The sequence below is a fragment of the Aplidium turbinatum genome, chromosome 2 (assembly GCF_918807975.1).
Source record: "Aplidium turbinatum chromosome 2, kaAplTurb1.1, whole genome shotgun sequence".
NCBI lineage: Eukaryota > Metazoa > Chordata > Ascidiacea > Aplousobranchia > Polyclinidae > Aplidium > Aplidium turbinatum.
In genome coordinates, this window is record NC_137473.1 from 7,597,007 (window position 1) to 7,610,404 (window position 13,398).

The 13,398-nt window shown below is 37.4% G+C and overlaps 1 protein-coding gene across 1 annotated transcript; it reads right to left on the bottom strand.

Moving 5' to 3' along the window:
• Positions 1 to 1,612: 1,612 nt before the first annotated feature.
• Positions 1,613 to 13,164, bottom strand: LOC145765397 (uncharacterized). The gene is made up of 2 exons (XM_082577215.1): positions 12,526 to 13,164; positions 1,613 to 4,958 (listed from the first exon to the last, which is right to left on the bottom strand). The coding sequence occupies exons 1-2, from the start codon at positions 13,154 to 13,156 to the stop codon at positions 3,886 to 3,888; spliced, it is 1,704 nt and encodes a 567-aa protein (XP_082433341.1). The 5' UTR covers positions 13,157 to 13,164; the 3' UTR covers positions 1,613 to 3,885.
• Between the last annotated feature and the right edge of the window lie 234 nt (positions 13,165 to 13,398).

Sequence of the window (13,398 nt, forward strand, 5' to 3'; positions counted from 1 at the left end):
TTAGACTTTAGACCAACCAACGCAAAATATTTATTAGAACAACTTGTACATTTACAACATTGGGCTAAAAAAAAAACGGTTTAAGTTTTTTTTTTTTTTTTTTCTGTTGTCCACAAATATTTATTCCACTCTCTCAAAGTCATGTAGGCTATTTTCCAAAAACTTTTGTTGCATATGTGCAAAATAGGGCGCTACGAGGTTTTAAATCTTTGATGCTGAGTAGGCTACGTTGTAAAACGGGAAATTACAATTCAACTTTTTGTGGGTATTCCATCAGCGTCTTCTGTTTAGTAATAAATTTAACCTATTAACATATCAAGTAAGCATTGCAGAAAATGCTTTCAATATTTGTCTACTCAGCATTTTCAGACAGTGCGAAAACGATAATATTGACAGACAGGAGACAAGAAAAGTGAAATTATCAAATTACATTTTGTCTTTTTCAGCAAATTTGAAAACATTTCATAGATAAGACACGCGGTTTTGATGCTCGCCCAAAATTAAATCAAAATTTTAATCTTTGCACCTTTTTAAATGATTGATAAAACAGCGTTGCTTGTAAAAAATTGAAAATTTGTCTGGAGTAAGCAAACTTTATTTAGTTGATTAAATTTTTGCCTCTTGAAGCATGCTTGTGAATAAATTTACTATACAAACCGCAGAAGCCCTGTTTCTAGGCATCAGGTCTACAACTGGCAGATGCAACCGGTCTGCAACACAGATATATCGACATCGTGGAGTTATATGTAAACAAAATGCCATCGGTTTGTTACTGTTCAGTATATTTTGAGCAAAGTGCTGCATTGCGTCTAAAATAAAAATCACATGATTTATCGCGCCTATCAAATACGAGTTCCCCATCCCCTCCCCCCAAGAAAAAAAAAAGGTAGCCCCTTTTTCTGAGCTTTCCATCTTCGTAGAAACCTATATTTCTGTTACCTCCAAAAGTCAAATCGGTATTATTGTGAGTTGTATAAGGCTTACGCATACCGTTCAAAACTAAATTATTTAATACTCGATACTGAACAGTTACACTATTGGGAGGAGAGTGATTATTAATAAAGCAGGAGTGGGAACCACCCACTTTACAACTTCAATGTTAAAGTTTTTCCAAAAATATGATCAATGGATTTTTTTTTACCGTATTCTGGGCTAAGTTTTTCGTTGCATGAAGGAGTTTTTCGTTGCATGAAGGATTAGAGGGGCCCAAAATCCGGCCATTCCTTCCTTTTTCTAAAATAGCCAGACAACTTTTTGCGGTATGGTTTGGAGAAATGTTGATAGATGTGTTTGCACTTGAACTCGAATTACGTATAGCAGTGTGACGACACAAAATCTTTAACGAAGTCTTGTTACTGACGTCATAACTCGTGTTTGTGACGAATGAGCTTTTTGCCTCGAATATCTTATGATTGCAAACCTTTCCTGCAAAAGTAAACTGCAAAAAAAAACTCGTTGTTTTGCAAACTTGAAAAGAAACAATGCTCAGGGCGGTTTGGCTCTTGACTTGTACTATTGGTTCAGCACGCCAAGATTATTTGTTGTTACTTAACCTATGATCACACAGTGTGATTCACACTGGAACTGTATTTCAGTGAAATAAAACAAACAGTAACGCAGCTTGCATCTTTATTTCGAAAAGAAGTGAAATTAAGGTTAACTTTCCCAACCTAACAAATGTCGCAACAACGAAAGAACTCAGAAAACTCTGCCAACAATACACCAAGTATGACAGCTCGAACACGACCATTCAAAACCATGTGTTCAACCCCACAATGCATCAGCGAATAGGCGAAAGTAACGCAACTTACTAAATAAATAGAAAAATGCACAAGGAACGCATGGTAAGCAATCTTGTTTGAAAACAAAACGTGGAAACTATACCCAAGAAAAACTAAAAAAAAATCAGCTTGACTGGTTCTCCCAGTGGCTGCCCTGGCCTCTGTGTAAAAAGATTGCAATATTACCCTTGCTTGTTTGGAGACTTGCGCGTCTTAAAATACCATTTAAATCCGAGCCCAGCCTCATGGGCGAAACACGGTGTCTATCGCTGTCAATTCTTGCTACAAATCGGCTGCCGAGAAACATATCGTTGATTGGAAAGTCTGAATGGCTTGCGTGGAAGCTACACCGTTATGGTTAGCGAATCGCAGCTGCTCGCTGTACTAGCGAGTGCTCAGCCTTGTGCTGATAGCCGGGAAGAACGCCCCTCTCTTCACATTTAAATCCTTTATTATTAAATCTAGCGACATTGATTGGCAAATAAAGTTATTTCTCTCTCTCAAATTACTTTGAGAAAAAAAAAAATATTATTAGTCTTCAAATGTGGTTTGCAGTCTTTTCTAAATATAGCGGCCCATGCTAGTTTCCAGACCCAAACGAAAGCGGTCACTAACATTAAGAGGAGATCACTTAGCAGCAGAAGTATTGGATGGAAAACAAAATTATAAAACAAAATAACGAAATAAATCGACAATTCAAAAAAGCGACTATTGAAAAGTTTAGTTGCTGAACAATAAAACAAAACCAAAACGTTTTAAATAAAATCATTATTTAAATCAACCTACAATGGGTTACAGTAGGTTCCAGTAGTTTAAACATTTTTTTTTACAGAGTAATATCAAACTAAATTTACTACAAGACTCATTTAACAAGTCTACATTAATTTTTCGCAAAAAATCTTCCAGCTGCAACTTTTCATTTGAAGATGTTTGCATTTCGGTATTTTACAGTGAGCAATTACATGGATGCAATGTTAAATTCCGTTCATGATTAAGAGGAGAACATGACATAAAATAGGCTTATAAATGCATGATGTTTCAATCCATTAGAAGGCAACTGCAATCTTATCAATTGTGGAGATAAAATACAAAACTTTTCTGAAAATTTAAAAACTAATTCATAAATTAAACATAGAACGTTGAAACTTTTAGATGTTGGACGCAATAGAAAAGATCGGACTGTAAGAAGGAAAAGCGATGGAAAGGGTTTGGCTAAAAAGCAAAGTATGTTTACTACTCAGTCATAAATTTACATTGGGTCAAACATTGTGATCTCAATGATACGCCCCTTTAAATTCATCCTTACTACAGATCATCGCTTTGTCTTTATTCGAGAAAAATCTAACCAAAATTCAGCACATATCCTTTTTCCCCATAGCCTACAGTACTTCTAACCCGAGAACCGTTGACGTATTCGGTAGCAATGGACTATGTTGGTAAACCTGATAGCCAGTAGAACACCTAGGTCACGCACTTGTGAACACTTTCCCTCAAAAAGTTTGCAAATATTCTTGTTAATAAAGCAAGACACAATTCCGTAAAGGACAGGTCTATCAGGTTTCTTTTATTCTTGCTTGTGTTTATTTAAATTAAAAACTGTTGAGCTTACCTTTAGCTAATTACCTTATTTTTATAGATTCAATACAATAAGACCAAATTGTGATGACAAAATAATCAAATAAGCAGCGAGCGTCAGAAATAACGTGGCAGTGACACAAACAGCGACAAAAGCATTCGTCCGTTCAGGACATTTAGAAATTGCTCGAGAATACTCTACATCTTGATTCGGCAGTAAAGGGCGGAGCGAGATCACAGAAAAATATTACAATTAAAATTTTCGTCAAAAACTCACCACTCAAATAGTATGAAGTGAGAGGACGAGCCAGAAAATCAGTATTTTTTTACATTAATTCAAAGAACTGATTTTCTGGCTGGGAGACGATGCGAGACTACAGATTAAACCGAAACACTATTACAATGCACCAGAAAGAAAACATACAACATACATACAACATAATACATAATAAGTAAAAATCACTGTCTCTCTCGGCCCACAGGTAGAAGGATAATTATAAAAGTGCTCATGAAGTCTTCAGATTTGTTTTTAATTGTTCAAATTTGAAAAGACTTCTGTCTTGAGGTGTGATGCATTTCCTGTGTACGGGAATGAATTGAAGGAGCTCATTTCACACTTTAATCTCTGTAACCGCTGTTGCAAAGAGTGCTGTTGCTGCTCACATACACTTTTCTCAATCTGCAGACGAGTGGCTTCTTCTCGCAGACTCATCACGTGATCCCTGGCCTTTTTCAGGATCGCGACTTTTGGCGCGCGCTCATTGTCCACAATCTCTGGCACAGTAAGCCGCAACGTATTGAAGAGAGTGCGCAGTCCTTCTCTACGTTGCCTCTCAAGGACATTGTGAGCTGCCCGAATACTGCAGTCTTCTTCAGAGCTGCTAGGAGAATCCTTTTTTGATATAAAAGAGTGTGGAATATCACTGTTGGTGTTCTGTGGACTATTTGTAGGTGTTTCATAGTGAGACATTGGGGGGACTATTGTTTTTCTGGTGTACTTGCGCACGGGTTTCTTTTTTTCACACTTAACGGGCTTGATTTGAATGAACGTATTTGTGTCAGTGGAACCACCTTTCACCTCGGTACTCTTATCGTTCCGGTATCTGTTAATTCCGGTATCTGTCACCATTGAAACGCCGTCAAGAGAAAGTACGCGCCGTTTCACGGTCATGGGTGTGACGTTGTTAGACGTGTGCGTCTGCTGCAAGGTCTTCACTTGAATAGCAGGAGCTGATGTAAGACGCATCAGCTTAACTACCGAGGTAGTTGCATTTTGAGGGCAGTTAGACTTTCCCTTTGCACTGGTTACTTTTGCGTTCGCATTAGTGACAATAGGAACCCGCTTCAACTGGTAGTTCATTTTCTTTGTCGAAGAACTGTCTTTAGTCTCATTAACTACCAAAGTCATATTCGTATGAGATTTTTCTGAAGTTTTCTTGCCAGCTTTTTGAAGGTGAAAATCGGTTGCAAGTAAGGCGAAATTTTGACCAACCCCATTCTCTGCTTGCATAACGGAAAGATTGCATTCTCTAATGTTCCTTTTCTCATCCGTGACATAAGAAGATGTGCTTTTCTCCACAGTCACAACATCAATTTCTTCTTCTGCAAAAAAACAAACAGAAACATTAAAGTTACTACTCGCATTTACAACTCCATGTTTGTAACACATTGTACCGTTAGTGTTTCTACCAACGATGTCGACTGCATAGCCGAGTGGTGATAGCCCTGGTGTGACACTCGAAAGAACACCACTTAAGATCATGAGGAGTTGTGTTTTCACTTAAAAGCATATCTGAAGGTGGACATGATGGTTAATTGGTTAACGTTCTTGCCTTCCCGTCCACCTAATCTAAACCAACGATTCAACTACGACCTAACAAATCAGCGCTTTTGTTACGTTGCAAACACAGTGTGGCATAAAACTGAATGTGTCGATCAAATTGTGCCGTTTATCATTTAATATTGTTATAAACAGTCATAAAGAAACATTTTGGAGAGATTTTTGAAAACCGATTTTATATTTATTACAAAGTACTTTTCAGACTACACTATATATCTTGTAGAATGCAGACGTTTGCCGGAAAAGGTGTGATACGGTGCTATTGCCACACGGCGACTTCAACATTCAACACTGCCTACGCAGCTTCAACAGAACAAGAACTATTTACTACAATGTACTCAGTGAAGTATGGCTAGTTGGTTAGTTCAACATTACATTACGCCTATGCAATTATTCTATGACACTTTTATCAAAGTTCACAAAGTCGTTGACGCCAATTACCGCGGGTAAACTCGCGATACTACGATGCATGCAGTTGAAGCCGTTTCTGGAAGCGTGGGAAGAGCACAAACTTCTTTTTTTTGCAATTTGACGGAAATTGAAGATGAAAATGCGTGGGTGTATACCGTTAACAAAATTATGCCGAGACGCGTATAAGTGAGCGGTTGCGTTTGCGAGTTATAAAAACAATTTCGTTACAAAATTAGCAGAAACTATGTCAAAATTTGTTTGATTTAGATTATTATGCGGTTTGAATGGATTTTGGACTTCAGCTCATTTAACTTCAAAACCTTTGAAGTTACGAACAGCAACATTTATAAAGAACAAAACACAATGTGTGGTCACTGCAAGAAATGTTCATCAGCCAATTCTATCTGAGCGTAACAATATAGTATGGAAGCTTTTCTTGTCATCGTTGTCAAAGTTTGAAAGAAGTGACGAAAAATGATTGTGGTACCTAGTTTTTCCCTAGCTATTTGTGTCATATGTTCTGATTAGGAAATTCTTCAACTCGGTCACCAGAATCATAGCTTGATAATGCCTGATTTAAAGACATCATGGGCAGAAGCGCCTGCGCAAAGTAGCCTACACACTCGTCGTCGTCGTCGTATCAGCAAAGTACACACTGCAGCCTATATATTTTGCAACAGGGTGTTGCCTAAAAATGAAACCCTTTTTCTGAATCTTTACTTATTTTCGTTGGAAGTGAAAATCTGACTATTATTTTCTCAAGCAGAACCAAATAGCAATGAGCACTGCAGCAGCCATGCGTAAAACTTACTGGAGTGGTTGATTTCATTTAACCTAAATATGGTCAAATCAAAAAAATTATTAGATGTTATTCATTTCTATTAACTTTTGTTTCAATCTGTCTTCATAATTGTTGTTCATTTGCTTAAATGTGCTGAAGTGGAGGCACTTTTTGCAAAAATAAAACAAAAAATGGAACCGATGTGAGGCGAAAACCAAACGTATGAACAGTAGCGTTGCTAGGGGGTACTTCTGCACAGTAGATCAGAATGATTTTAGGGCCCCGAAACCATTCCAGTGATGTCTTGTTTTGGGGGCGTGTCAATGTCATTAGTACCGTGGCCAAATTAGCCTCTCAACGGCCCTGTGTGTGAACAACTGTTTCCTAATATTGAAATTGCCAAAAACACCAAAACGTGAGCCACAAAGATCATCGCGCAGTAACGCAGCCATTGTTTTGAAGGAAGGAAGCACGGAAATTATTGAATGGATTAGCTAAACCTGTCCACTACGAGTATGCCAACCACGCTTTTGCTTCAGCTTGCGAAAGAGAGAAAATATTAGAAGCCTCGCTCTGTAGCTTTAACGCAACTATAACAGCCTCTCATGCAAAGTACACTGATATTAAATGACTAATTTCAGAAAAAGGTGAAATAAATACTTCATACGCTTATTAAAACAACCAGAAACAGCAACTATGGATACAGTAGCAGTAAAAAAGAATACTAAAGCTGTTATTTTCTACACCAAGTGGCGCAAAACTTGTGCTAATGAAACACAGCAGTTACGGCATGAAACTTGCTGTGCAAACAAGGAGCTTTCCGTCTAAACAAGCTGAATCGATCATTAAAACAATTATAATATTGCGAAATCGTAAAAAGATCACCCAACGAATTATTCATCGATTTTGAAACATACCAAGTGACAAGAGATGATTGATAACACTTCAAACAGACCAGCACGTTTTAACCGGTTTTTTCCTGTTTGACCAGTCAAACGTTCCAAAGAATTTTTGTTGACTTTACGTCTCTGATAATAAAAATTTACGAAAGACAAACGTCTTTAACAAACTGGTCAGTAGTCCACCAACATGGCAAACTTTTCATCAATCAACTCTAAACATGTAGCGTTGACACAGGATCATATTAATTCACTGTGCAAGCAATCACATGCAAGAAAAAGAGGCCGCACTACGCTTGGTAACCGTTGCCTTCTTGCATTGAAGATCTGTTCACTGTTCACTCGTCTCGTTACAAATACTGGCATTAAAGAAAGAAGCTGCTGCGGAAGTGCAAAGTGCAAAATGGAAAAAAAAACTTCCGATCCCTTCAGCTACATTACGATCAGTTGTTAAAGTTGCTGAAAGCATTAAACTTAAGCACTGGAAAACATTGCCAACCTGGAGCTATAAAACGATAAACACCTCGGACCCAAAAGCTCAAAAGAAAATTGCAAATACAAATCATAGCGTGAAGATTGCGTTGACCTGAATAGACTAAACAAGTAAACGGAACTTCGTACTTTGGTGAGGCGTTTACAAAAACAAATATCCTAGCTTCAGCTGTTTAAATGACATGGTTTAATTTTCAGAATACTTCCCACGGGCCAATAAATAAAAGCGATTTTAAAACTGTTTGAAGATTTTAATGTAATACCTAAGGCATGTTTGAACCGTAAAACTCTCCAATAAAAATTAAAGTTTAGAGAGTTTCTTATCGCTTTGGCTACCTATGGAAACAAACTTTATTTACATTGAAATTTTATTCTCCCAACCACAAAAGAAAATGAATTATTCTGGTACAATTAACGCATACAACCTTGCAAAGCCCTCGACCCTTCAGAGAAAATTTGTATGGGTGTGTAACAGGAGAAAAGACCACTAAAGTCTTATTAGGCGTAGCCGAATACATTACAGTATTATGCAGTCATTATTTTTGCTGCGTGCTAAGCAGAAATAAGATTCAGTACCGGTACCACTTTTCAAAAGTCTTTGGTATGACCCAACAGGGCATTAAACCAATGCCCAACGATTCACAGGCAAACACACTAACCACTGACTAACTAAACCATCGAGTCGAGTCACAATAGATAAACCTTCCTCAAGAAACAGAAAATTTGCATAACAGCTGCACAATCATAATGTGCGAACAACGTTGTATCCCAACGCAGACATGCGTTGATCTCAACGCTTTGCTAAGCAGACATTTTCCACGCACAAAGTATCCACCCAGAAGAACTAACAATAGAAGACATTTTTTCCATGAAACAATGGAAGACGTTTCAAAGCAGTACATTAACACGATTTGTGGGAAAAGACGGTTTGAGAGTCAATGCACGCAATGCACGGCTTGGTGGTTAGTGCGTCCGCCTCTGAATTGGTAGGCATGGGTTCGATACCCAGTCGGGTCATACCAATGACTTTTTTTAAATGGTACTGAATCTAATTACTGCTTGGCACTTTGCAATGCAATAGATTCGGGTAATAATGTCTTCAGTTGCGCCTATACGGTTGCATTGACACTGTCTACTTTGGAGAGCAACGCATTCCGCGATGGATATAGCGCTGTATAAAAACAAACATTATTACTATTAATACAAAGCAATATTTGGTAGAGTTTCATCATAGTGACCCACTAATACGATAATTATTCGTACCATGAGATGATTGCTTCTTCTGTGCTATTTCCGATATTATGTTTGATGAGTATAGAGTATAGACGACCACACTACAAATATTTGTATACCTTAAGTGCACTTTACATTTACGCGTATGTAACTATAACCTACCTTATCGTCGCGATACGAGACTTGTTATGCAATCTAGGTTAAAAATTACGCAACATATGGAGTTTGATGCAGAGCTGTTTGAAATTTGAGTCTTAGAATGTTACAATTGGTTTTCTTTGCATAGATGCAACCGCGGTTCGAGGAACAATTGCATTTTCGTGTTTGCCTCCCTAGTTAACGACAGAAACTTCCCGAAGTCGTGTCGCAATTTAATACTCTCCCGTCAAAAGAATTTTCGGATCAGTACAGTCAGCTATCGAAACGACATCCTATCAATCAAGGATGTAATTAATCCAGAAGAAGGTTGGCTTTTAATCTTTAAAAGAACACAGCAGAGAGCCATAAGGCGATTTCAATCCTGTATTCTACATGGAAGAGGGGGATTTACGAACAGCAGGCTTCTTGCAACCAACAAAACGCAATTCGACCCTTTCCGGCTCCAGCAAAAGATTCTTGCAATCGATGGTTGTTGCGTCTTCTCAAGTAAAATAACAAACTCGAAAACGACTTTGTCGCGCTGCATTGGCCGATAATGAAGTTGGAAGTTATTCTTTTTGTTTGAATTTGGCTCACTCTGGTATTAGGAGTTGCTTCAGCCCGTTCCAATCATTGTGTTTGCCGCTGCTCTCACCAATCGACACAACATTGCTACGATGATGTTACTAACAAACTGATTTCTTAGCAAACATTGCGTCAATTTACAAGACGAAGCTTATCCAACAAAACAAAAGCAGTAGAATAAGCTATTGTTTAAACAAATAAAGCAAAACCAAATCAAGTCACTGTTTTGCTGACAATAACAGTTTTAAAGTTAATCTATACAGAAAGTAAGCAATATTTTTTAACAAAAGGCAAGTACAACCTTACAGCCACATTTTTTTAGATTTTCGTGTACATTTTTCTTTATTGTATGATATTTACGATTCGATCATCTTTCTATAGTGATTTATACCATATTGCGAATCAGTCGTTTTTTTACAATGATTCAACGTTTGCAGACGTTTAATCAATGTAAAAACGACTGATTTGCTGTCTAGATTGTTGTTACTCGACGTATTTTCACTGCTTTGTACAAAAACACCCGTTGTTGCCCTAAACTCCTAAACTAAAGCCTTTGCTATGCCTCGACCTGAAAGTGAACCCAAAACACATGCAGTCGTCGTGCAAAACCATAACGTGGCTATTTTATCTGGTTGAGTGAAAGCTACGAAAATATCAGAAATCTATGGGCTAGGGCTAGGCCGATAGCAGGCTATTATTACCAACCCATTATTTGACAAAAAAAAAACACTAACTCAAAATACGAAATTGTTAAAATGAAATAGAAGTTGTGTAAGAAAACTGATCGATAGTCACGTGTTATTCAACGTAAGTGGTGCGAACCAACTTTGCAGCACTTTGATGGAAAGCAAAGTTGTGCTTTAGAACGAACAAAGTGATGTCAAATGCTATACTAAAAGTACAATGATTGGGCAGTCAACATTGCACACTATCGACTTGTCCTTTGGTACATATGCAGTCGTTTAGATAAAGCAGCTCTAAGGGTTAACACACCAGAAATCAATTAATCCGCGTAAATCCGGCATGTTAGACACATGTAGAAGATAGTGCAGAGGATTTCATTGGTCCTGGTAATTGTTGCCAATGCTCATTTGGCATTTAAATTGAGATATCGTGATCATTATGCTGAATTGCGTAAAACTTAATCACTTAATTCCATACCAAGACCAGAAAATAAGTATCTTAAATTTAATCGTCTTACATGAGCTTTAGATAAATAAACAACACCAAGGCAAGTGTAAACATGGATTTTAAAACTTAAGCTCAGTTAACATATTCTTTATTTGCTTGTGACATCATTAGTGGTTTTATAACAATAATGTCACTTTGATGTATAGGCCTAATTGTATATATACTGTATTTGAGAATTCGCTTTGCTGTACAAAATAACAAAGCTTCTTTTCAATGTTGATGTTGATGTTTAAAACTCCTCCCGTCTCTCTATACAATAGGCTGCAACAATTTAACAGAATAAAAACTCGCATTGTTACACGGTGCAGGGCACAGCTTCCAAAAAAAATGTTCGTTTGCGCAAATGTTTGTTTGCATTATGTAAAAATAATTGTAAAACAAGCTCTACAATTTACAAGACTTTTTATTATAGAGCGATTTATACCAGAATTTCCTAAGATATAGTTCGCAACCACGAAGGGGTTGAAAATCTTAATTTTAGAGTCGCCAAAGAGTTAAAAAAAAGTTAAAAGTGGGCCTACGACGAGGGAGAGTGTACACTAACAACTGCCCACCAAGGGTCGCATAAAAAATATTTTCCTTAATGGGGTCGCACAATAAAAAAGTCTGGGAAGCCGTGTTCTAAACGATACAACGGCAGCTCAACAAGCCTCTAAAAAAACAACAATTTAACAAAGCCTCACGAGGTAGCCTCCCATCTGAAGTCGATGCAATATAAACGGCAATGGAAAAATTTTGAGACATAACTTTTAACACAACTGCGCTAATTCGCAAGTATTTTCAAAAATACTAACATTAAAGTAAAAAATAAATTAAAAAATTCTTGATTTCCCACAAAATACCTTTCAATGAAAATGTAAAAGAACAAAAAACACACAAGAAGCCGAAAACTGAAGGAACAAATGTTCTCGAAAAATTTTTAATTACCCTAGCAAGCAGTATCCGAGCAACACATAGCGAGACCGAAGTGAGAATTATAAATCGCTAAGATTTAAAATTTTACTGCTATGCTAACAAGAGCGCAAAAAGGCACGCGCCGCCTCAGAAGATACAATTCCAATTAGCAGTAATTGGCTAATATTCCGTTGAGCACACACCTTGACGCCTTGTAACCTTAATAGGCAGCTAGCGTGTTTCCTAGCTGTATTCCAGACGAGAATGAAATGCGAAGGATCGTTTTTAACTAGCGTGACACGAAAGATTGTTTCTATTTGATAAACAAATTGTTCAAAAAGTCAAACGATTCAAAGAAATTAATACGTAATAACTGTAGAACGGACAAACTTGCCATTTGAATAAGAGTTAAATATGTCGTCACTGTGCAAATAGAATCCATTTAATTCGCAAGGCTTTCCAGGCAGTTTCAACAAGAATGTTTTTGAAGCCATATTACGATTACGTGAACGTACTCTTAAAGCCAACATTTTTAACATTTTACTCATGTAACAATTTTAATTCTAAACGATACATCATACTAGTTTGATTAGAAATATTTGAATAAAAATATTTGCTTAAATGTTTAAATTCGATTCAATAAAATGTTACTTTAAAAGCTTGGCATACATTGAAACAACACAGGTTTATCTTTTAGCTACTCACCGGAGTCGCTGGGAGTTCCTAAACTTTCAGCCCGTTTTCTTCGTCTGGGGCTGCCCGTTGTATATTTGTCAGCAGAACGCCAGTCGAAAACTGATCGGGGATTCACACAGCCTGGTACGGGAGTAACAGCATTTCTGTGCGGCAAATTTTCACCAAATGATCGAGGTGTAGCGTGGGGCTTGTGACCCACACCGCTCCACATACAATCCATCTTAATTTTGCTATACGTTTGTTCTTGTTCGTTGCAATGTTCATTTGTAGCTGAAGATTCAAAAAGTTCGTTACACGCATCTTTTAAGTCTGGAAATTCTGGCAGAGTTCGAAATTGAAGAGAGATATGATAATTTGTTTCTATGGGAACGCTTGGTGAAGCAAGGGCGGTATTCAAGAAAGAGTTTGTGAAGTGATCGATGTTACAAGAATTTTCTTCAGGTATTGTAAGATCCGGAGTCCGCGGAGGTGTGAGACAGTCTTGAGTCAGGTTGAAGTTTTCAAAAAGTTCATTTTGCATAGACTGCTCAGTGTTGCAAAAACGAGCATCTTCGTTTTCGTTTTGAAAAAAATGCGGCTGAACATTGTTGAAGAGTAACGAGGGATCCACATATTTCGGGGGAGTGCTATACAAATTCATAGTGAGATAAAATAGCCTATGTCCAGTCAACACCTACCAATCCCTGAATAGATGAACAAATGTTGGATTAAACGTTCCACATGAGTAAGGAAACTTGTAATTAACACGACCTTTCAAGAAAAGCTTCAGCAGATTTTTTGAGAAAAGCGTGGCAAGCTGCAATCAATTTGTCAATCATAACAAAAACTTCAAAAACTAAATTGAATTTTTCGCAGTACAACTTTTACACGTGAGCTGCTGCC

Excerpts from the sequence above, each read along its gene's own strand:
- LOC145765397 (XM_082577215.1), bottom strand. The coding sequence starts at position 13,156 with ATGAATTTGTATAGCACTCCCCCGAAATATGTGGATCCCTCGTTACTC. Across the intron at positions 4,959-12,525 it reads AGGAACTCCCAGCGACTCCG|AAGAAGAAATTGATGTTGTG; the intron begins GTGAGTAGCTAA and ends GTTTTTTTGCAG.